This window comes from Brienomyrus brachyistius, chromosome 14 (genome assembly GCF_023856365.1).
Source record: "Brienomyrus brachyistius isolate T26 chromosome 14, BBRACH_0.4, whole genome shotgun sequence".
In the NCBI taxonomy this organism is placed as follows: Eukaryota; Metazoa; Chordata; class Actinopteri; order Osteoglossiformes; family Mormyridae; genus Brienomyrus; species Brienomyrus brachyistius.
Genome location: NC_064546.1, coordinates 14,320,125 through 14,346,123, shown reverse-complemented (window position 1 = coordinate 14,346,123; position 25,999 = coordinate 14,320,125). Strand labels below are relative to the sequence as shown.

At 39.1% G+C, this 25,999-nt stretch overlaps 1 protein-coding gene across 6 annotated transcripts in view; it reads left to right on the top strand.

Moving 5' to 3' along the window:
* The window catches only part of slc8a3 (solute carrier family 8 member 3), a 62,459-nt gene that overhangs the window by 4,224 nt on the left and 32,236 nt on the right, over nt 1-25,999 (top strand). For 5 of the 6 annotated variants that reach the window (XM_048974607.1, XM_048974608.1, XM_048974606.1 and 2 more), the window contains one exon: nt 15,095-16,949. In XM_048974607.1, coding sequence (XP_048830564.1) covers nt 15,181-16,949 — 1,769 coding nt within the window. In that variant the 5' untranslated portion in view covers nt 15,095-15,180. Of the gene's footprint in view, nt 1-12,850; nt 12,930-15,094; nt 16,950-25,999 lie in introns of those variants that run through there. The other variant, XM_048974609.1, reaches the window with a different exon arrangement.

Sequence of the window (25,999 nt, the reverse complement as noted above, 5' to 3'; positions counted from 1 at the left end):
GATACCAAGATGATACTTAAAAAGCGACACATGAAATGAGAGCTGCATTTCATTCCGGTTTGCTCCAGTTTATTTCTTTATTTTGCTTAGTCTAAAACATCAAATTATTTGTGTTAATTATGTTTTCTTGTAATTTCAGCCAGCTGTGGATTTAAGGGAGAATTTGTACTAGGTTTAACAGTCTTATTAATATTGAGGCAATGCTATTAATAGTGTACGGCAAAGCAGCACCTTTTCGGTCATCCACCCATTTTCTGTACTCGCTTGTCCTGTGCAGGGTCACTGGGATCCAGAGCCTATAGACACACGGGAGGGGATCACCCAGGGTGGGGCGCCAACCCACCGCAGGGCGGGCACACACACTCACACTTCAAATACCTTTAATTTCCTTGAAATGTTTGTGTCATTGATGATTTCGTGAATGTCAGCCGATTCTAGTGTTTTACCCTACAATAATTCCATTACATACATTGTGAGATGAATTTTATTTAGTAAATTTTGTTATGTAAATTTTGTTTTATTTATCCTCTTTTTCTTGTATTAATCGATATCCTAGAAATATGATCAGTTACTCACATCTAGCTTAATGCTGCCAGATTTGTGTTTGCCTTATGCATTTAATTTTAAGAATGCATTTTTGTGGCAAAAAATCTGGATGGCTTTGTGTAAAGAACCAAAATGTGACCTAGGGACATTGGAACAGACAAATTTTACTTTGGGATTACCTTTTAATGTGCAGTTGGTACACACGCACACACACACACAAACAAAACAAATTGAAAAAGATCTAGTTCAGGATTACTCAGTGGAATATGTACAAAGGTTGAATGAATCAGTGTGTAATGGCCTGAGTTGCCCTCTGAGGTGACGGTGACCCTATTCTCTACTTTTGTGGTATGCTAATGGGAACTCATTGGATTGGATTAGTGACCCCTGTTTGGGTGAGACCTGAGATGGAAATGCCTAGGGTTGAGAACTTAGAAATATGGCTCGTAATCCCAGTTGATAATCATAATCGTTATAAGAAGCTAGGAATTATTACTCAAAATATCAAACCTGAACAGAGCAGAGAGTAGGAAACCTACTAAAAGTTCCTGGTTAAGTTGAGTACCTCATACCAAATAAAACAAAGATGATTACAGCTGTGTCCAGCGACTTACTGATTTCGTGAATTGTGATATGCATCAAATTCTGCCTTTTCCTGAAACCTGCAATAATTGTACAATGAATCAGAGTCATTGGGCTGCTTCAGTTACCCTGTGACTTGGTAACTGTCTCTAAGCTGCTTGTTGTATGTGATTGTTGTATGTGATTGTTTTGCATGCCCTGCTATGGGCTGCCATTCTGTCCAGGGTGTCTCCTACATCATACCCTGTGCTTCTTGGAATCAGTTCCCGGGTCTTTGTGATCTTGTACTGAACCCAGCATGTGAAAAAATGATGACTGCAATCCTGTAAGAGTTGATTCATGATATCTGTTTTACTTGCATTGGTGGGGGGGGGTATGTCTTTAAACTCTTGTTTGATGGTTTCAACATATGCTGTCCGCTGCTATCAGAGCTGGGCCCCCAAGATTGGTTGTTTTGAAAAGAACATGTTTCAGCACCTTGTTGTTGACCTCTGCCACAATTAATTACACAAGCTGTGTCTTTTATGAAATGTAATGATCTGGAAGATGTCCCCAAATCAGTTTGCCTGACCTCATAATATAAATATCTGAAATATTTAAATATTTTGCGCGACCTTGCCCTCAATTAACATGTTATAACCAGCTGTCCAGTAATTTATAAGACTTTTAGTCCTTTTGAAAGGGAGTTCCATCCATGGAGCATGCAGTGGTGGTTCTGGAATGACTGTGGATTAAGTAACTGGCGTTCGCAACCACTAGCAAATGTAAGTAAAATTGGGTCATTAGCTGGTTGCTTGCAAAGACCACAAGGCCTTGCTGATGTGCTATCTTTATACAGTGTCTCCCTAGCTTGCCGAGCAGTACTGATTTTTGTAGGTGCCAGCTAGCCTTTGTAAGGCTTAAGTCCCCACTAAATTACTAAATTTTCTCAATATCTTAATGGGGGGGGTGTTTATTTACTATGACCATGCTTTATTTTTTTGACCAATATAGATGGGAGGAGTGGGTCTGACAGGGTACTCAAAAACATCCCGATGTAAACCTGATCTCTGCCTCTTTGTTTTGCATTCAGTTATTTATTTAGCAAATGCTTTTGTGATGCAAAGTAACGTACAGGTGGGAAAAGCTTGGGCTTCAGAGAACAGAGTCTGAAAGAGCTGAGGCTAAGGGCCTCTTACGATTGCTCTGCCAGCTACAGACATCGGCACAAAATTCTAACCCTCCGAACCACACTCCACTCCTGCTTCTTGCTAGAGTTTGGTTCCCCCCTGTCATGCCCGTGTGTCTTTTTTAAGATACAGTTTCAAAAAATGTAAAATGTAGGATTAGGGTTTGTTGGATTAATATATACTTTTTTGAATTTTGAAAAATGTTTCCATAGTAATTGTCTATGAAGGTCCTGGAAGCTATATTACATGTAACCTTCAGCAATAATAATTATTATAAATAATGACAGGAATGTTCAGTGTGTGATAGTAGACTAAGAATAATTTTGTCTTTGTAATAAACAATAGTACAGGGTATTTTAAATCTGTTATAACACCCCTCAACCCTATTCAAGATAAGTGGTTGGAAGATGGAGAGATGGATAATATTGTGTCTTCAGGATATTATCAAAATTATGTGGGGATTTTGTCTTTCTTCTTTTTCCATTATCAGGAAACCTCCCCTACAGAAAAATGAATAATTTACAGTTAAATAAAAGACATGTTTCAAGTTATTTCACTACATTTTTGTCTTAAATGGGAAGCCATGCTAAAATATATTTTCTTCCACTGGAGGAAATAATGATTGCAAAGAATGAGCTATTTATGTTCATGCATTTTACACTTAATTTTTTCAGTCCAATTCATAGTTTGTAGAGATTGACTTTTTTGTATTTTTTTTTGTAGAAGAAAGGTAGCAGTTTGTTTAGTCCACTACCATAGCAGCCCTAAAGGGTTTTTAAGTGTTGTTTGCGAGCATTGTGTTATGAAATGAGAGACGAAGGACTGAGGGCAGGTGTTGTGCTGAAACGTAAGGGGGTTTTATTAAACTGAAAAGAACAACAACTGGAATTAAACACAATCTCGAGGGATCAAAACGGGGGGAGGGAGCAAGAAGAGGTCCAGGCAACGGATTGACGTCAATGATTAGACTGTGGAACACAGGACTGGGAAGCACTTATGTACAAGACTAACAAGGAAGCTTTAGAGAGGCAGCTAGAGTAATAATGAGCAACAGGTGTTATAATAATAATAATAATACATTTTATTTAAAAGCGCCTTTCAAGACACTCAAGGGCACTGTACACAACAAATGATAAAACAAACATAAATGGAGATAATTAACATAATCCTTAAAAAACAATCCAAAATAAGAAGACAGATTCAAAAAATGGTTATATGGAATAAGCAGTTTTAAACAAGTGAGTTTTGAGTCTAGATTTAAACAGAGGAAGAGAAGTAATGTTAGTAATGTCGGGAGGAAGCGAATTCCAGAGCCGGGGAGCAGAGCAGCAGAAAGCCCTGCTCCCCATAGTGGCAAGACGGTGGGAAGGGACAGAGAGAAGAAGAGAGGAAGAGGATCTGAGGCAGCGAGATGGAATGGCGACCTGAACCAAATCAGACAAATATGGAGGGGAGAGGTGGTGTATGGCCTTAAATGTATACAGGAGGATTTTGAAATTGATGCGATATTTAACTGGTAGCCAGTGAAGCTGCTGCAGAACAGGAGTGATGCGGTGAATAGAAGGGGTCCTGGTGATAATGCGAGCAGCAGAGTTCTGGACAAGTTGGAGCTTATTGATGGATTTTTGAGTAAGACCAAATAAGAGTGAATTACAGTAATCGATATGGGAAGTGACAAGACTATGGACAAGAATGGCGGTGGCGTGTGGGGTGAGAGAAGAACGGAGACGATTAATGTTGCGCAGATGAAAATATGCAGACCGAGTGATATTATTGATATGTGAATTAAAAGATAAAGTGCTATCTAGTATGACACCAAGGCTTTTCACATATGGGGACGGGGAAACCAAAGAGTCATCTATGGCAATGGGAAAACAATTAGTTTTGGATATTGTTGATTTGGAGCCTACTAGAAGAAACTCTGTTTTAGTACTATTAAGTTTAAGAAAGTTTGAAGAAAACCATGATTTAAGTTCAGCTAAACAGAGGCTAAGGGAAGGTGGAGGAAGAGTGGAATCAGGTTTAGTAGACAAATAAAGCTGGGTGTCGTCGGCATAGCAGTGAAAATGAATATTATATTTACGGAAGATATGACCAAGAGGAAGAAGGTAAATAATGAAGAGGAGGGGCCCCAGAACAGATCCCTGGGGGACACCAGTGGCAACAGGGGAAGGCTGAGAAGTGAAAGATTTAAGCTGGATAAACTGAGTGCGGTCAGACAAATATGATTTAAACCAATCTAATGGTGTATGGGAGAGACCAATGGAGATTAATCTACTAAGAAGAACAGAGTGAGAGATAGTGTCAAAGGCTGCGCTCAGATCAAGGAGAATAAGAATGGTAAGAAACCCAGAGTCAGCTGCCATAAGAAGGTCATTGGTTATTTTTATGAGTGCTGTTTCAGTGCTATGGAGAGGGCGAAAACCGGACTGAAACTGTTCATATAAATTGTTATTAGTTAAGTGAGAATGAATCTGGGTTGCAACTATTTTTTCAAGAATTTTTGAAAGGAATGGTAAATTTGAGATAGGGCGGAAATTATCAAAATGATTAGGATCAAGACCTGTTTTTTTCAATACTGGGGTGATAGCAGAAGTTTTGAAAGAAACAGGAACGGTTCCAGTGGTTAGTGAAGAATGAATGATTGCAAAAATAAGGGGAAGCAGAGAGGGTAGACAGGCTTTGACTAGAGGTGTAGGAATGGGGTCTAACTGACAGGTGGAGGATTTTGACTTACAGATAAGATCTGAAATATCAGAAACAGAGGGAAGCTGAAAAGCAGAAAAACAATGTAATGGCAACATAATTTCAGGAGAGGTACTACAAAAAACATCAGGAACCAAGTCTTGATGGATTTTGTGAATTTTGTTAATGAAAAATAACATTAGAGAGTCACAAAAGGAAGATGAATAGAGGTGAATAGGTAGAGAATCTGGTGGCTTGAAAGTAGAGTTAAGCAGTGAAAACAGTGATTTAGTAGAATCTTCATTTGAACAGACAATGTTAGTAAAATAAGTAGATTTGGTTTGATTAATGCATTCCTTATAATATGAAATATGATTATTATACATTTCTTTATGGATTGTGAGACCAGTTCTTTTATACAGACGTTCAAGCTGTCGACCCTTTGCTTTCATAAGCCTGAGTTCAGCTGTATACCAGGGTGCTGACTGAGAAAATAATACAGATTTGATTTTTATAGGAGCAACAGAATTTAAAATACTATTAAGACTACTGTTATAATGAGAAACCAGATCATCTAAAGTGAGCAAGTTATTGAAATGCAAAATACTTGAAAAAGCAACAGAAAGGGTGTCAGAATTAATTTGTTTGATGTTACGGTAAGAAATGGTGCGAGGATTCTTTAATACAGAAAGGGTCATTTTAACATTAAAAGAGAGTAACAGATGATCAGTGATTGGCAGTTCGTCAGCCTTACAGTTGAAAGGAGTTAATCCAGAGCAGCAAACTAAGTCCAAAGTATGGCCCTTAGTATGAGTGGGAAAGTTTATATATTGATTGAAACCAAAACTGTCGAGGCAGGATGAAAAGTTTATGGTGAGAGGATGATTACTGTTGTCCATATGTATGTTGAAATCACCCAGGAGTATTATATTAGGAGAAATAGTAGCCAAGTGGGTCAACAGATCGGCAAAGTCACTTATGAAATCAGAATTTGGCTTTGGAGGACGGTAGATAGCAACTAGAACAGTTGGAACAGGTCCCGAGAGTTGACAAACAACGGATTCAAAAGAACTAAAGATAGGTAAAGATTTCGTGTTGCTTGTTAGGGCCATGCCAGGGAGGAGACTGGAGGGTCAGGTGTACATGGCGGGTGGGACGTGACACATTATGTGAGATGGGGGGGTGGGGGGTGGATGTGGATCTAGAGGGGCATCATGAAGTCAGGTGACAAACTCTTTATCACCCTTCATTAGTGGCATTAAGGTAATTTAATTTGATTGTGAATACTGAGGAAACGATACTTAAAAAAAAAAAAACTTCACTTAAAAAAATCACAAATATTACCAAGGGAAATTAATTACATAGTCAAAATGGAATACAATGAAAGTAGAATCTCAAGACATTCATTTTGTTGTTATTATCAAACAAGGAGAACCGACTTGTGCTGCTAACTTTAAATATTGATAAAGTTTACATTATGGCCAAGGCTGACACATCAGACTGATGTCAAAGTCTTAATTTTTTATGGATATCAGTTGATACTGATATGCTAACCAATTTGTTGTGCATCTCTAAGGCTCTAAACATTACTTTTTACTTATCTAGTCAGCTCACTGCCTTAACGATTTAACTATTGCTACTGTAGCTTGCAAAGAGAATGACTTGTTTGTGCTACGAAACAGAAGCATTTCCCAAAAGTATCGTAGTGCAAAGATTATCGATCAACTTGCAAAGAGGAGTATGTTTTCTTTGCCCCAAAGAAATCAATTCTGACTTTACAAAATATCAACCAACGATGTCACTTATTGACATAACATAGTGAGGGTAACAGTTGTAAAATTATTCTGGTTTCTTTTGCCCTGAGAAGGAGAGTCTGCCTTCAATTTTAGTGTTGCACAAACCCTTCCCCCTGAATGCAGCCCTCTCATCCTTAGATCGTTCTCCTTTGTCCATTGTAGGCCTGCTAGATGTGAGATGATTTCGATAATATCGATATTGCATGTTATGCACATACAGTTACCACATATCAAGGACCGGATTAGTCAGATGGGTTGAGATTAGAATTCTGTTAGGTATCTAATTTTTCATATCATTAACACACAGTCCAGACATTATTCTTTGGTATGTGGTATTTTTGATGGTATGTTCTTGTATCTTCTGGCATTTTGAAATCTTGGCAAAAAAAAAAAAATTATGGAGCACGGGGGAGCAGCAAAATGTCGCAGTACACTTTATTGCTGTAATGCTGCCCAGGCCTGCTTCAGATTAACTAGACACAGGAAACATAACCTAGCAAGCTTTGCCATTTTAATTACTGCCACCTTTCAAGATTATCTAGTATATGCTAAAAAAAAATCAGTGTAAAGTTACAACCACTGCTTGAGCTCTGCATGCCAATCGTGCTCATTTTCATCCTTGCTGTTCATGCGTTAAGAAATTTAACAAACAGCAAACAAGAACTGGTCACCAAAACACATTCTTTTCTGCCGCATGGAAATATTTTGTATTCCACAGAGACAGTGTTGAGCAAAAGCAAGTGACTCGTTGACACCACTTTGTGTCTATTGGCACAATTTTCAGCAACACCATCAACCTACTCTATTGGTAGATAACTTGTGTTTGACTATAGTTTATATCAGGTAAATTTGCATCTCCTATTTTGTTTAATAACTATCCCAGTATTCATCTTGCAGTATTCGTGCAGCTCTTGTCCATTTTCTTCCCTTCAGGTTGTGAAAATGGTTGCCCCAAATAAAAGGTTTCATTCCTCTCATGCCCATATGATGTTGTCCCTACTGAGAAAATCATGTTCAGTCAGGTATTCAACAAGAAATATAATTCTGCAGTCACATCCAAAAGAGTTATGTAAAGGATTTGCATATGAAAATCAGAAAACAGGTAATGCATATACAGTGTACAGAAATAGAGTTCAAAGACAAATGATAGGTAGAAATTAAGAATCCTCTGCATTAAAGCAACTAATCAATAAGAGTCAAATGTTTACTGCAGTCATATTGGTGAGCACAGTATGTATAGTTTATAACCAAATATCTTTTTGCAATAAAAAATAGAAACTAGGGAACACAGGCAGCAAGAGGCACACTGAGGCATAAGTGTATTGGACAGGGTACTGTGAGTGAGCTGAGTGTAGTAAGATACAATGAGGATTGTATCGACAAATAAAAAGTCTATATGCCTGACAGAGCTGTGTTCTGGTGAGGATGGGTCAGTGAGCACCAAGGGAAAGGATTTCCTGGATGAAAGATTGTAGACTAGTGTTAGGCGAGGTGAAAGACCACAACTCAGTCTTATTCACTTGGTAAATGCTGCTTTTCTATGATGAGCTGCTATTGACTGTATCTTTTTCTGTCCTGCTTATTCATCTATTCTCTCTCCCCTTTTTGCAGAAAGCAGCCTTGTCTGTGCTGTTCCCTAATTGCTTTCCCTGGTGCTGAAACTCTTTACTTCGGCTTACAGTGAGAAGTTTGGGTGACTGAGGAGGCCTGGATATGGGTGCGTCCGTACTCGCTTAAATGTTCCGGTAGGGAACGATAGCTAGAAAAAAGAGCAGGACACCAATGAGGGAATTGTCAGCATTGCTTTTTAGGTATCTTGTGGTATTACAGACAGCCTATTCCGATAAGAAGGTGAAGGACTGGAGGGTTTGATCTGCTTGATCTGAGGATTCCTGGTGCAGGATTCTGGTATAGTCCCGGATGCCAATAAAGTGTAGAGGTGTATGATCTGTCACAAGGATAAATTGCAACGTAACAGTAGAATGGAAAGATCCAATTTTGCTGCCAGCACCCCCCCCCTGCCTTTTTAATGGAGCATTCCTGACTGTTTAGAATCTGGAACAGGATAGCCTTCAGGCTAGCGTCTGACATATCAGTCTACATGGTGAACAGGAAGATGAAGTCAAGGTTAAGCAGGACAGGGTCAGAACACATGGGGTTCCTAAGGGCTCAGAAGTTCTTCAGTTTGGAGGGTCCTCAACCTACCTTTTTCTTACAAGATTGGGGGTTGAAGTACAATAGTATCCAGTAGAACTAGGAAGGTTCTCAGTTGAGTTATGGCCTGTCCTGGTATTGAAGTTTGTGGACTGGAGTGTGGATTGAACTCCCTGGGGACTTAGGATACGCAGTGCACTAGTTCACCGCTACACTGGCTCTGGTAGGCATCCACTGAGTTCATGTAATAAAACCTATGGGTATCTGGAAATAAGTCAGAATACTAGCTGAGGACCTCTTGTTTCTGTGCTGTAGTGAGGTCTTCCATGAGGGTCGATTTCCCCTGGAGTGGGCGACTATTTGTTTGAACAAGTTTAGAGTAAATCTGCTTGGATTCTACCTTTGGGCTTTTGACTTACTTTGCTCCACAACAGTAATTGTGCCAAGAATTTATTCATGTTGTTGGCCAATTGCACAAAGAAGCAGTAGCACTGGAAATTGGAGTGCTGTGGGTGCTTCACCCCCCCTTGGCTGTGTTAGCAAAGAAAAAACAGCGTTTTGTTTTTCTGAGACATAATCTTGCAATGTCTCAGAGGTGACTTGATGAGTATTTGTCTAAAAAGACAACTGTTGTTAGCTGTTGATGATACAAAAGAATTTCAGTCTGTTGGTCGAGCCCTGAGCTCAAAACATCTTCTTGTGCCAATGCAAAGGGTCCAGGGGCCTCTTTTATGAAATTCTGGTAAATCCTACATTGCTCTCGATCCCAGTAGAATAAAATTAATGGAATTAATTTAAAAAAATAATAATAAAATACACCGCTGTTCACAAGTTTTCCACATGAACGTGGGGGTTGATGGTATGGCTTGTTGGCATGTGCTTATTTCGCTGGTTTACTTGCAGTTCCCTGATTCAAAATGAGCGTTGCCTTTTCCAGATTTGTCCAGATTTTTTCCCATCAAGTTTTGTTGGATAAATAATGGACTTTGCATATAAAGTTACGCATATTTTGTGCCTATGCAACTTTGATAAATGAGGCTCCAGGTCTTTTAGGCACAATGTCTGGTGCTACTATATTGAGGTGTGAAGCCTAGATATAGTCCAAGACCGGGGGTATTCCTCACATAGAGAACAAGTGGCAAGAAAAGATTTGTCCCTCAGTTTTTCCCCGCCGGTGTTGACACGCTTCTGGATCATGGCCTTTATTATTCACATAAATTGCTCACCAGGGCAACAATCTAGGGTGACTGATTAATTTTACACTTGTGTAAAATGGAGGAGAAGACATACCTCCGCCATCATATCAGATATGAATGTGTACCTTCCCCGCTAACAACTTTTCATTCTAGGATCATTTACAAAGTTACAATTAAGGTATGGAAGCATTCAAAATGTCCAGTTTTCCTGGTGTTCCCTGAATGCTAATCCACTACTACTACTAACTATTACTACAACTAAGAGTAATAATATGACAATGAATGAGGGCCATGGTAGAGCACTGGGTAACTTTGTTGCTTTACACTTTTACACTTCAAAGGTCATGTGTTCCAGGGTGGATGGTATGTCAGCACATATAGAACCTTTAGAAAAGCAACATTTTTAAACATTAATTGTATCAAGAGGTACAAGTTCAGGTAATAATATTATTTTGCTGATGTTGACAAAGCTTTTGTTAATATGTAAAACGTGGAAATAACGTCCCATTCATGTTACAGTGAGAACATTCTCTGCCAACTTTGAGAAGACCTCATAACGTTGGCTAAAGATCTGGGAAAGATCCCTTTTAGCTGGGTTAGTCGGTCTAGATCAGGATCTTTTGCTTTTATGTCCTTAGCAACGGTGTGACACAGCAAATGAGCTGAATGAACAGGCTTTGGTTGGGGTCCCACCAAGTCCCAGTTTCTTAGTGATATAAAGAGGTACAAAAGGATTATAGGAGTGGAGCTCTGAAGCCTTGTGCTGGCAAGTCTGATGCCTGTAATACTACATTCATACTAATTTCTGTGCCTTTTTTGGAGTAATTAAACAAAAGTAAGTCATTTACACTGATCACCCACAACATTAAAACAACTGACAGGTGAAGTGAGTAACACTGATTATCTCATTAGAATGGCACCTGACAAGGGTGTAATTATATATTATACAAGGGAACAGTCGGTTCTTGAAGTTGATGTGTTGCAAGCTGGGAAAATGGGTAAGTGTAAGGAGTTGAGCAACTTTGACAAGGGCCAAATTGTGATGCCTAGACGACTGGGTCAGAGCATCTCCAAAGTGGCAGGCCTCGTGGGGTATTACCCAGTATGCAGTGGTCAGTACCTACCAAAAGTGGCTCAAGGACGACCAACTGGTAAACTGCCCATGGGGCAATGGGTGCCCAAGGCTCATTGATGCCCGTGGGGAGTGAAGGATGGCCCGCCTTGTCTGATTCCACAGAAGACCTGCTGTAGCACAAATTGGCAACAGTATTCCCCAATGGCAGTGGCCTCTTTCAGCAGGGTAATGCGCCCTGCCATATTAGTCATTTGAGACTGGTGTTTGCTGCATAATTTACATTAAGAAAACAAAATATGCCCATAATTGCATGTGCGGTTTCCTTTACTTAAGATTTTGCTCTGGAAGGATACAGTAACAATTAATTGGCATAACCCAGATTTCACAATGTTCTCAACAAATATATGCATAACATAAGAACCCAAGGAGCTCCTCAGCGTCATACCTCCTGTTCCATGAGTTTCCTAAAATAGCCTTTGGTTCATCCATTGTATGGTGGGTTGAAGAGGTGCTTGATAGGAAAAAAATTATCTTGAAGAAATTTATTCAAACCGAAGCATTAATCTGTTTTGGCACTCAAAGTCCCTTTATGTCACTTCAGTATAAGACTTTTAAAAGGACTAAATTAGAGCAATGAATCCAGGTAGATTTCCCCCAGATTCAGAATATTGTTCAGTTTATTTTGAGGAATATTTGCTCCGTAGATCCACATACCTTCATATATACAGACATGTATATAACAGAAAAACACTTGACAGTATTGTACATAATGTACAACATAAAGATAAAGATGGGGGTATGTAGATCCATAATTGTGCTTCACAATGGCAGAAATGATTGTCTTCCTGCATTCCATAATGAATGTAAGATGCTAATTTCCATGCAGGCTGCTAGCTGCAAATAGACAAGAAGCCAATGTTAACATTGTATGTTACAGAAAGGCCATTTAGGCATTTTTATGCAAATCGTGGTAGAAAGAACAATCACATAAAAGGTGTTTCATGTCAACCATCACAAAGGTGTTCAGAATGAACTCAAACTTATTTACAAATTCTATCCACCGATGATATATTGCTCTGTCTGCCTGTTTCTATAGCTAAATGATGCATTGAACATCTGAACATAAATAGCAATCATATTAACCGCATTTTACATATAGAAGAAACTTAATGTTCTGGTTCTATAACAGATTTGTATTGGTCTGTGAAAAAGTCTTAGGCAGTCAAAGAAAATATTTAAGGCTATTTATCTGGGTAATAAATGCTTACTTCCTCAGAAAAAAAAACAAATTAACATTAGAACATAAGCACATTTAAAAATAAACCAGATTTTTTTTCTGTTCTCCAAGAAGTTACTATCTTGTTGGAAAGCTAGATGAACATCACTTTAATTCCCAAACCTCTCCTCAGGGCCTCCTCAACCATTCCATGTATTTGTTACATTTCATCACTAGCTCTCTTAATTAATGAATCAGCAAGATGTGCACCAACAATCTGTCCTCTTTTGAATTCTGATGTGTCTTTCTTTATGTTGTGTATGTAACTCACTTAAAGTGAGCAGGACCAAGGGTGTCGTGGTTCTCCAGTCCCATAGATGGCACTGTCTTTAATTCGGTTGAGCTTTTTAATCACGATCGCCGGGTTAACTGAGTTCTCTCTCGGATCGCGGGAAAAAGAAAGGAAGGGAGAGAAGCGGCTGCAGGTGAAAAAACTGATTTATGCATCAGGTGAGAGAAGAGAAAGGAAGAAAGAAAAAAAAGGGTTTATGTTTAAAAGTAAATTTTAATTACTGTCATTGATAAGTGCACCAGAAGCGCTCGTGTTGCATTATCTAGTTGGGTTAACTTTCGAGCGATTCTCCGATTGGATTTCTTTTCTTTTCTTGTTATATTCTGCGACATGTGATGGCGAGCCACCGATTCTACGTATTAGAGCTGTGAAGTGCCCAGCTACGTTCGAAACCAGTCAGCCTACCTCCCAGTCGGCGGATGCAGTTTTCTCCTGGGCGCAGATAAGATAGATGAGATCTCCTAATACATTTCTTTGTTTTTTTTGTAAACTACTTGGTTAGTATTATTATATATGTATACCAGAGAATTTAAAGTGAACTGAACTGCATATTTTCTGACGGACTATTGTAGGGAGGGAGGAATTGTTTATTCTTATTTCATTCTTATTTCATTGTTCCGAACGTGATTCTCATTCTCGTGGAATATTGTTAATAAAAAAATTGTTACTGTTTTTCCCTGTCGACTAGTGGTTGTGACCAATTCACTCCGAGAGTTGAACCTATACCTAATTACTGACCCAGATATTAAAAGCCCACATTACGGCAACGTTAAAGTGTGGGGGTGATATTAACCTTGGTTACATGTAGATTGCAGTATTTCATGTACAGCTGTGCTATTGCTCTCCTAATTCAACCTCCACACTCTGCTCTAACTGATGGAATGTGCAATCAGTGAAGACTGGCCACCATGCTGTGCGTATATAGGCGTGAAACCCCAAACACTGTTGAAGCCAGTGTTTCAGTTTCATTATCCAACCCCAGTAGATTCAACGTCATAAGCGAATGCTCTGCTGTCTGCAGGCAGTTTGTCAAAACGAAGTGACGTCCACAAATTTGGTTGCCCCTGCCGATCATTCTGTATATGAATAACTATTACTAGCTCTCATGAATCCAGGTAGTAAAGTCTGTTTCTGTTTTATGTAGCACAATCTATAAGATTAGCAGTATTGTGTATTTGTTTGTTTGGTTGTTCGTTTTTGCAGATGATACTGTGCTTTCAGTCTGGCATCAGCCTCAATCCCAGTTCAAATATTTCCCCATTGCTTTTACCTAAATACTCTTATCACAGTTCTTACTGTTCAGTCATGGGATCTGTTTCAAGACCAGAAACAGTTGGCCAGTTTACCGTGGATTATGCAAATCGTTCTGCAAATCTGGGGAGATTTGTTTATTTTGACAGTCTTAAGTGTCCATAATAAATTTGCCTACCATTTAAAAACTATTTGTATATATTAAGATATTTATAGCAAACACTAAGCTGAAAGAAAATGGCCTTGGAATTCTTTCCTTGGTTCCTTACAGAAAAAAGCATCTAATAATGACAGTGTTTCTCAGAGAAATTATTGAAAGCCTAAACTTGCACTGTTCCTGGACGAAGAGGAATAGGGTGTGTTGTGGCTAAGCTAAATAGTGCTAACTGGGACATTCTTTGCTCAGTTCTTTCATTATAGCTTCCCGACAGGCTTTTTAGTTAAGACATTGTGTATGTAAGTAACATACAGAAACAGCATGTAAGCGTACATGCACTCAGCCTCCACATATATCTGCCTCGAGACACTGCGTCACATTTCTTGAACTTCTCTGTGATGTTTGACTGCTCCTGGATGTGAGTTTAGTTATTTAAGCTAATTTTTGATCTTGATTTAAGAACAAATGGAGTTGAAAAAAAAAAGACTCAGTACAGGGTTCTAGTAAGCCTAGAACCCAGGCTATATAGTGCACACAAATGGACAGCTATACACCAGGGACAGTGTAGGAGGAATGCCACACGTACCGGGATGAGGATGGTATTTAAACCTTCTGCACTGGAAGTCTGAGGCTACAGTAATACTCATTGAATGGAATGACTGTGCTACCTATAAGCTTAATTATATAAAGTGTATGTAACTACAGTGTTTGCTTTCATGTAATGTAATATTTATGGAGCGTTTAATGGTCCAGATGGCCTTGTGAAATCTCTTCTAGTTGGGGGATTCAAGGCATATTTATAGGAAATATTAGCTGTTTCAGTACCTGTTTTCATATTATAATTCAATAAAATGTTTTAGTTCATCAACGAGGATCAATAAAACCTACATTAAATGTACTGTTTTCTTTTCACAGGTTTTGTGTGTGGAACCAAAGAGCTGCTCAGTGCTGGCTCCGAGAGTGACTATTAGAGAGGTAAGGACTCAAAAGAAGGAGGGTGCATGGAGCCATCAAGACTGGTTAAACCAAGGACATCCACCATCCTCTGGTTGGGCCTTGTTACTGCAGCAGCAACGTTGCTATGCGCTGACGCTCGAGCCACCCCAAGCCCAACAGCAAACAATGCCACGTGCGAAGGGACATCCGACTGCAAACCAGGCATTATTCTGCCGATCTGGTACCCCGAGGACCCTTCGATGGGCGATAAGATTGCACGGGTGATTGTATACTTTGTTGCAATGATTTACATGTTTCTTGGTGTGTCCATTATCGCTGATCGCTTCATGGCCGCCATTGAGGTCATAACCTCCCAAGAGAAAGAGATTATCATCAAAAGATCCAATGGAGAAACCACCACTACCACCATTCGGGTGTGGAATGAAACCGTTTCCAACCTGACCTTGATGGCACTGGGTTCATCAGCCCCAGAGATCCTACTCTCAGTCATTGAGGTCTGTGGTCACAGCTTCCAAGCTGGGGAGCTGGGTCCCTCCACCATCGTAGGCAGTGCAGCTTTCAACATGTTTGTCATTATTGGGCTCTGTGTGTCAGTTATCCCTGATGGAGAGACACGGAAGGTCAAGCACTTGCGTGTTTTCTTCGTTACAGCAGCCTGGAGTATCTTTGCCTATATTTGGCTTTATATGATTCTGGCTGTTTTCTCTCCCAATGTGGTCCAGATCTGGGAGGGCCTCCTCACTCTTGCATTCTTTCCAATTTGTGTCATCCTGGCCTGGGTGGCCGATCGTCGTTTGTTATTCTATAAGTTCATGCATAAAAAGTACCGAACAGATAAGCATAGAGGAGTTATCATCGAGACTGAGGGAGAACGATCCAAAGGTATTGAGATGGATGGGAAAATGGTAAACTCACACTTTGTGGATGGTGCTTCTAGTAACCTGATTGGACTGATAGATGTGAAAGAGATGGATGAGTCCCGGCGAGACATGATCCGCATTTTAAAGGATCTGAAGCAGAAGCATCCTGAAAAGGACATGGACCAGCTGGTAGAAATGGCTAATTACCACGCCCTTTCTCATCAGCAAAAGAGTCGCGCTTTCTACCGTATTCAGGCCACGCGGATGATGACTGGAGCAGGAAACATACTAAAAAAACATGTTGCCGAGCAGGGTAAGAGAACCACCAGTCTGCAGGAGATACATCTTGAGGAACCTGAGGAGTTTGTGTCCAAGATATTTTTTGAGCCTTGTGTCTACCAGTGTCTTGAGAATTGTGGTGGTGCTCTGCTGACGATTGTTAGAAAGGGGGGTGACATTAACAAAACGGTGTATGTGGACTACAAAACTGAAGATGGCTCCGCAAATGCTGGCGCAGACTATGAGTTCACAGAGGGAACAGCTGTATTCAAGCCTGGTGAGATGCAGAAGGAGATTAGCGTAGGTATCATCGACGACGACATCTTCGAAGAGGATGAGCATTTTTTCGTGCGACTCAGCAACGTACGTGTACTGGAGACGGAAGATGTCCTGTCAGCCAACATGTTGCAGTTCCCCAAAGCCCTACTAGGTTTCCCTGCCGTGGCTACAATCACAATCCTAGATGATGACCATGCTGGCATCTTCACTTTCGAGAGTGATTCCCTGCATGTGAGCGAGAGCGTGGGCATCATGGAGGTTAAGGTGCTAAGGACTTCCGGAGCTCGCGGCACTGTCATCGTGCCTTACCGAACAAATGAAGGGTTGGCCAAGGGTGGAGGAGTGGATTTCGATGACACCTATGGAGAACTGGAATTCAAAAATGACGAGACCTGGTAAGTTGACTTTTTAATTGATTGAGTTTATTAGTTTGAAAGGTATGGCTGAAACATTGCTTACCTATTCTACCTGATAGCTTAGAATCCAATTTTTATTAGATTTATTGTATTACACATATTGATTTTTATAATTCAGTATTTTGCTGTAAATGTGCAACATATTTGCATTTCAAACAATACATTTAAACCGCTGTTGTATATCTATTTTTGACGTAATTTTAATCATTATTAATTATTCTGAAACATGGAATATTTTTTATTCTTTTTTTAACAAACAAATGCTGTGTTTTAGTAAGAATCTTCACACAGAGAAGTAGACCAGAGTTGGGTTATTTGATTTCTCTCCTTTCTAATATTTTCAGTGTTCTCCTTTTCAATGTTCTCTCAGACAGTTCCACCAAAGTCAATTACTTGTGTGACCAGCATGGCACAGATATTGTTTTCAGTTAAAAATATTCATTTTGGTCCTTTTTGGGAACACTGATTGAACACTGACTGTGTGCTGTATCTCCTATATTTTTTCAATATATTGCTTTCTCTCAGAAATTGATGACTTTGCTCAAGTGTCACAAACACTTTCTTCAAAACGAAATATTCAAAAATGAATTTTGTTGCTATGGTTATGCATATAACTATACCAAAATAAGTTAGACTTTTCTTTTTTTTAAAGCATTCGTGTTTTTGCGCCCAGGATCCTTCTCAGTGTCGATAAGGTTCCTTTTGAGTTCGGTACTAGGTAGGGACAGATGGTCCAATATATAAGATGTCTCTTTTCAAACATATCCATATTTCTGTGCAGTGACATTTGTTGTCAAGTCATTCCAGTTCCAGGTGATGCACTGTATAGCTTCTGAACCTACAGTTGATTGAATTTAAGATATTTGTATATTAGCTTAATATGAAGGCAAGATGTTCCATTCAGCATAATAATGAGTGCACTGCAGCGTGTGATCAAGTGTGATTGCAGAAATTAGGCCATGAAACCAGTGACGGATTGAGTTGTCCAGTAATAGGCTTATCGATAGCCAACCCTCTAATTACTGGTACCCATAAGTGCATGTTAATTGCATCCATGGTGGGTATTTAAGCTGCATTTATCCTATGAGAAGACCAGACAAAATGATTATTGTAATATAAACATGCAGATAAAATGGGAGATAGGGTGTCCTTGCACTTCTTCGGTTGTGGTTTCAAACCCCACCTCAGCTGTGTATTTGTGGAGTTTGCATGTTCTTCTTGTGTTGAGCTGGTTTCCTGTCACATTCCTAAGGTGTGTGGTTAGGCTGATTGGTGTCACTGAATTGTCCAGTGTAATGATTGTGTTTGTGAGTGTGTGCATGTGACACTAGGACCCTGCAATGGGCTGGAATCCCAGCTAGAAGATGAATGGATAAAGGTGAAACCCTACTGACCAGGATAAACGTTTGGAAGATGGATGGATATTTTCACATTTTTTTTACTGTATTTTTTTCTGTTAACAAAGAAAAAATGTTTTTCTATTACACATAAGGGCAGCTGATAACAGATAAAAAGAATTAACATAATTTGTCCATATTCAGCTTTCTTGGTACTTGATAAATGGGGAAAAAAACTATTAAAAATGATTCAATTGTAATATTTGAAGTCAAGTTAAAATGAATCCCTTCCTCCTTTATCATGATGGCTATTACTGCAGAAAAAAAATGATGATATTGAGGTCGAAAAAAGGACATATTGTACTGGAGATGTTCTTTGAATTACTCTCGTCCAACCAAGTTAGCATCAAATAATTTTATAATGTCAGCAGTTATATTGTTGCCAAACTGTGTGACATTTAAATATTCCCACCACTGGCAGTTTAAGGAAGACCTACACTTTATAATTTCTGTGCTCAGGATCTCGTCAGTTACAGGTGTATGAGTGTTGAGTATACTTTGTTGTGTGATGGCAGATCCTTTAACGTACCTTTCCTTAAAATTTCTGCATCAGTGTGGTCCCTAGTGCAGGCATATTTATGCTGGCAGTAAACCTTGAAGGAAGTTTAAGATTTATTTAAGTTACGCATGAACATTAATCAATATCTAATACTGTAGTTGCCAGAAGGCCGTTACAACCTTGCAGTTTTTCAATTAATAACAGCAGTGATGAGCTTAAGTCCTGACAGTTTATTAATAGAGAATCTCTTACACGTAGTGAGAAGAAAAAGTATAATATACTTGCCCAGGCTGGAATGATGTCAGGCCTATTACTGTTACTTTAGCCAGTAGTTCATTTTGTGAGCACATGGAATCGTGTCTGCACGCAATTACTGCACTTTTTAGTTTTTTTCAGAATTAAATAGTTGAAGCTCAGTATTTCTTTGGATCTCCTGGAGTTGCATTGTAATGTACCATCTAAATCGACCAATTCCATATTTTTGCTAAAACATTTTTTTTTTTTAACATTTAAATCCTTACAGGGAGCAACCAGTAGGCTAAACAGGCAGATCCATACTGATTTGAATAAACTTCCTTATTATATATAATGATTATTGTAATTATGCATAAAATTGTATAGCAATTGACAGTCTTATTCATGACAGATGTCAAATGGTGATTATCTCTGCCAGTTTGTTCATGTGAACAGCAAATCCTGTGGGTCCGACGGAGTCTGATGTGGCTTAGGGCCGAGCTCATTTCACCATTTACTTTATATATGCTTCCACATAAACTGCCAAACTAGGTGAGCTGTCACAGATCTCAAGATTGGAGGCTGTAGTAAGTGTGAGACTCCGGTTAGCCAGCAACTTCCTCTTGCGTAACCCAGATAAAACAGAATTGCTACTTAGTCCTAGAGCACCTTGAGTTGTGTTTGATAAACCCGATGTGTTTACTGTTAAACTAGTGAAAAATGTTGGCGTCGCAGTTGACTCACACCTGCCTTTTGACATTCCTCTTTGAAATGATGATCAAAGTGCTTTCTTCTGTCTGAGGAATATAGCCAGGCATAGGAAGATGCTGTCCATCCATTATGCTGAAAATCTAATCCATGCCTTTATAATTTTCAGACAGGATTACTGTAAAACTCTAACTTTCTGGCTGCACCACTGGGTCCTTCACAGACTTCAGTTGGTGCCGAATGTGGCAGACGAAGTTCTGATAAGAACCATTAAGTTTGATCATATTAGTTCTGTTTTGTCATTGTTACATTGACTTCCTTACATTTTATATTGATTTTAAGCTTCTAACCCAAGTTTTAAAGGCTTGAAAGGCCTTGCCCCAGAGTGCTTGGTATTTTATTTAATTTTTTTAATATTTCCATACCCTCTAGCTTGTTTCTGTCTCACAGGGAAGGTTATCTGTTAGTTCCCAGAGTGGAAAGGGCTATGTTGGGCTCTGTAGCTGTGAATCAGCTTTAGGGCTCACACTCATGCTTTATGTCTAGGCTAAAAACTCACTTTAGTTTATTGTATCTATATGTATTTACAATGAGCAGGCATTATAGTTTAAGTTAAGAGGTGGGTGGGGATCAGTGTTGTTCATTTGTTTGGATCAACTGGATGAGCTGTACAGTCAGTGCTGTCACGCTTGTTTTGCATATAGCTGTGTGTCGCTGGAATGGCGGAGTTCCGGGATTCCTCATACTTGTGTTCCCACCTGCCTCTCCATCTTTGTTGTGTTGCCATACTCAGTCTTGCCGGAACTTCTTCACTGTACTCGCTCCGCTGCCTCGTATTGTCCATTTAATGTCCTTATCTGCTCCCTCCTTCAGTGTCAGCCACTGGAGCAGGGGTGGGCAATCGTATCCGCGAAGGGCCAGTATGTGTGCAGGTTTTTGGGATAACCTTTAGGTCAGCTGTTCAACGTCAGGTGTAAGGACTCTTCAACCGATCAGACCTCTAATTAATAATCTAACTAGGGAGTTGCATTGAAGACCCGCATGCACACCTGCCCTTTGCAGATAAGTTTGGCCACCCCTGCACTAGGGAATCCAAGAAGCCCCCTGCCTGCCCCTATTAACCTCACACAGCCAGAGAACGGGCTCCCCCCTTAAGCCTGGCTTCTCCCAAGGCTTCTTTCTCCTTCTGAGAGCGTTTTCCTTGCCACTGTTGCATCAGGCTTACTCACTGTGGACCCTGGGCCTGGATTTGTGACAATGCTCCTTATTAGAAGCTCTGTATAAGATGAATTAAAATTGTGCAATTTGCAAATTTACTTATACAGGAAGGACAAAATGCACCCTTCCATTACCCACAACTGTTTATCCAGTACGGGGTTGCAGTGAGCCTAGTCCAAGACATGCAAGGCAGAAGGCAAGGAACAGCGTATAATGGGGCATTCTCATATTTTCTGTTGAGCATGATTCTAGATCTTATTCAGTATTCAGCACCCCTTCCTTACTTTCTTTTTAGGAGTTGAAGTGTTTTGGTCTTGGTTTTCAATAATCTGTCTGGCATTTCTCATTTATAAGGTGTTCAAAGCTTGAAACATGAAACATGCTCTTCGACTTCTTTAACCTCCGTATCTCATGATAGACGATGCTTTCAGCTTGGTGAAAGCCTGCCATCTTGCATTTACAGGTAGCATGGAGAAGGAGGCACCACAGCAAGACAACATGGTGGCAGAGGGTTAGATTAAGAATGAGAAGCTGACCAGTTAGCTACATTTTCTGACAAAACACTTCGGATTTATGCCGCCTATCGTGTGAACATTTATGTATCAGGTTTTATTCTGGGTCACATTTGGTAATATCCATATTTTTTCATGCTGCATGACAAATCTGAATAACGTTCTGTATGGTTTTTGTCCAAAGCAATCAAATCCTTCTTTTATTGATAATATTCTCTTTTTGCAGTCAGTCATTTATGAAGTAAATGAGTATAATTATGATTAAATGAGTGTCACTCCTGAGGATCTGGCAGTATCAGAAGCCCTTTAAAATTTAATGGCATTCTGCTCTACTCTTCCTCTGTTAATGAGGGATTGTCATCCTGTGTCTTCTAATGCTTGGGGATCATTTTAGCCAAACATAAAGGACAATCTGGAATATAATGGAATATACTGGAATATAATACATCATACTGGGCTATTCAGTTTCAGTTCGCAAAAAGACACTCACGCTACCCACTGAGCCAGCCCATGTAAACCATTTCTTTTACAATGATGTTTTGATAATTAAACACTCAGTTCAATGTTAATATGAAGATTTCGATGGTTTATATGAGAAATAATTAATGCTGTCACATTTCAGGATCAGACCATTTACATCAGACCATTATATAATATGATATAAATTTACAATATTTAACCATTAAATAAGGCAGGCTAGTCATCATTTATATTGGTATAATTTGCTGATTAAAGTAATATATGAAGTGAAATTAGTAAAAAGAAATGCATTATTTCAGTTCTGAATAAGAATTAGGTCACATTTTTAGTGGATGGTTCCCTAATGTTACTTTAATTGTTTACACCTGAGAATAATTTGCTGAACACTTTCAGACGCAGATGTGTCCATAGACCTTGGCTACCTCATCACAGCATTGTATTATGAGCCGTTCGGTCAGCTGAACATTCTGTCTTGTTTCTGGTAGAAAATCAATGCAAAGACAAGGAGAGCACAGAAATCCCTCCAAAAAACACACTCTGTCTCGTACACTCCATCTCTGTATCTCTGTCAACCTGGGCCAGCGTGCCTGCTAGTCACTAGTAACTAGTTACTACTACTAGAGCTCAATACGTCAATGATTTCTGGCGAATTTATCCAGTAATATTTATGCATTTTTATTGAAATTATTTTGCATGATATTAGTATGTTGTTTGGTGATGGTAGGTAAAGGTTGTTCCATATCTGCACTGAATCCTATAACCAAGTTATTATTCACTAACATCACTGCTACTGAAAGCTAAACTACAAGATACCTTTCAATGACTAGGGCTGTCAATTTGACTAATGTTTGGGTGTAATGAAGTTTGGAGAAAGACAATGAGCGGGGAGATGAGGCCCAGCAGAAAGGCACTGCAATCAGATACTGGAAATAGAATTTTTATATAGCTTTTCTTCTCAACAATGTTTTCCAGAAGATAACTACTCCCACCTGCATGGCAAATTATAGAAGCCTCACGTTACAACTTTCCAAATACGAGTTTCCAGAATGGAAATGAAATTATTCACACTTACAAAGTTTCCAGAATGAAAATACTCGCACTTATAGAGGAATATGTGCACTTGAAAACAGTGTCAGACAAGATTTGCGTTTCAGCAGATGTGCTTTTGTTTTTCTGTTAATCTACTCTGTCGAGTTTAGAGAACGGGACCTTTGATGTGAACTGGAAAAAGATTATCTTTTCCAAAAGTTATCATCTTTGTAAAAAATGTACATTAGCTTAATTTGTCTCAAATTAGAGTGGCTCCACAGGGGGGTACCATCACTTCATACCTTCACGACAAAGGGTAGTGGGTTCACAGCCTACCTCTGCTCTGTATATGTGCAGCTTGTTCTCCCTGCATTTCTGGTGTTTTCTCTGGTTACTCCTTTTCCTCTTGCAGTTCAAGGTCATGCAGATACATTAACTGACATGTCTAAATTGCCCATAATGTGAGTATGTGTGAGCACTGTGGTACGCTGGCATCTTGTCCAGAGTGTAACACCGATTTGTGCTGCATGTTGTACATCGGCTCCGAATCCCTCTGAAACTCGGGATGAGTATAGAGCAGATGAATGACCTCAAATTGAAATAGAATATTATTCATTTATTTTTTATATAGCACCTTTCATAACAGAGGGGCCCCAAGGGGTTTGAAAAGGGAGTGTTGAAATCCATCTTTGCATCAATTATACAGAAAGAAAGAAAGAAAGAAAGAAAGAAAGAAAGAAAGAACTGCAAAATATGGATAAAAAAACCTCTGAGGGTCCAAACTTGGCTGCCTGTTCAACCCCCGCTGGGTTGAGTTCTCCTTGTAATATAGATCAACAAATTCATATGTTATGATGGAAAGAGGTGTGTACAGCATCCTTTGCATTCTATGCTAAATGTAGATTTAATCAAGCAATCATTGGATAAAAGATCAATTAATATGCAGAATTATAGCTACAATAATTATGCTTGTTGAAGAAGAAATAGAATTTGAATATAGTGTATCTTGTGAAGGCTAGTTGTGTTGCAAGGAACTGTGGCTTCAGGAAATGTTTACGTGAATGAAACTGATCTCCCTGAGAATGAGCGATAGGCCTGGCCATATCCACAGTGGATAGTAGGCTGGCTGCCTTGTAACATTCCTAGAGATGATAGACAGATTCGTTGGCAGGCTGTACCCCAGAGTGTTTCTCTTGCTCTTTAGTTGCTTTCTTCTGGCGGTCTTAATTTGTCTTTTTATATATTTTCTTTATCTGTTTATATACAGTAGGGCTGTCGCTCCCGATTATAGTCATAATCAAGTACCAATTATTTTGACGATTAATCGAGTAATTGTTTATATATAATACAGTAAAACCTTGGATTGCGAGTAACTTGGTCTGGGAGTGTTTTGCAACACGAGCAGATTTTAAAAATAAATTTTAACTTGATAAACGAGTGAGGTCTTGCGATACGAGTATTACGTATACACTTTATCTGCCTAGTGTCACGTAATCACAACTGAGCCGATGGTTCTTCTCTCTCTCTCACTGCAGGATTGTGGGTAATCGTTTCCCATGCTCAGTCTCAGTCGGCGTGCCTCAATCGTATATTCAAAATTTAGTAGAAAAGCACCACCCGAATAAGGGCGTAGCAGTGCGAGCGATGAATCTGTTTAACGACAATGCAATGTCCACATTTCCGCGAAATCAAAGAGGAGGCAAAAGCAACTCTCATTAGATAGGTTCATTGTTAAAGTCACACAAAAAGAAAAAGATTCCAGTGGGCCAATAGATAGCAGTGATTCTATTAGTTATAGTCAAAGTTGTTCTACAAAACAACCCTCCTCTCTCTTGTCTCCCTCACACCATCCGCGATTCTTTTCAAAGGTAAAGTGCAGGTTCGTTTGCTTTATGTATTTTTACTTAATATTTTGTATTAATCATTTTTATATTAATATTTTTGGATTGTGGAACGAATCATCTGAGTTTCCTTTATTTATAATGGGAAAATTCGCTTTGATATACGAGTGCTTATTACAAGCACCTTTCTGGAACAAATTATGCTCGCAAACCAAGGTACCACTGTATATACAATTTTATATTTATAGATTATATATTGCAATTGGAATGAGGCAGGAATCAACCCTGGATGGAGCGTGGGCACATTGCAGGGCGATGATCGTTAACTAGATCTTTTCATAATTTATTTGAACAAAAAAACATAATGACCTGTAAACGTGGGAGAAAACCTGTTCCATGTGTTTGCGGTTCATTTATATACCATTTACAATAAAAATATCATAACTGCTTATTCCCATTTTAAACATACAAATACACAGAGAGAGTGAGAGAATTCCGAAAATAAGAACTGTATATTCTCATTAGGCCTTTTCGAAGAAATGAGAGATGAACACAGACAGAATTAAAATGCCCTTTATGAGCTTTCATTATTTCAAGCAAATCTCTGATTAGAACTAACCTTTAAAAAGCATGTTTACTGCTGTCAGTGTAAAATTACAAGGAGCCTTTTCCCGGCAGCATCGAGCACAAAATCGGGGGAAACCTAAAGAGAGAAATTGTTGAGAACAGAAAGATAAATTAAATAGGCCCATTCATAGTAAATAAGCTCTGTGTTTCTAATCTGGTGATAGTGTACTCTTACAGCCTGAGTGTGTTTTTTTGTATATAAATCCCAGAATCTTTTTTGTAATATACATGCAGTGTGTCAGTTGGTCGGCTGTTGGAGCTTAACTTTAACTTGTGTAGTAACCATGATTAAAACTTCGTCATCGTTTGGAATTAAACAAGACTAAGCTGCAGAATCATGGATACATTTCATTAAGTAGCATTATAAAGATAGCTTGCACTGCATTAAATCGTGCTTAAAAGTAGCACCTACAGGGGTGAACGTAATAAAGGAAATGCCTAATAATATATTAATATCAAAGACCTAATAAGACGCTTGTAGCTT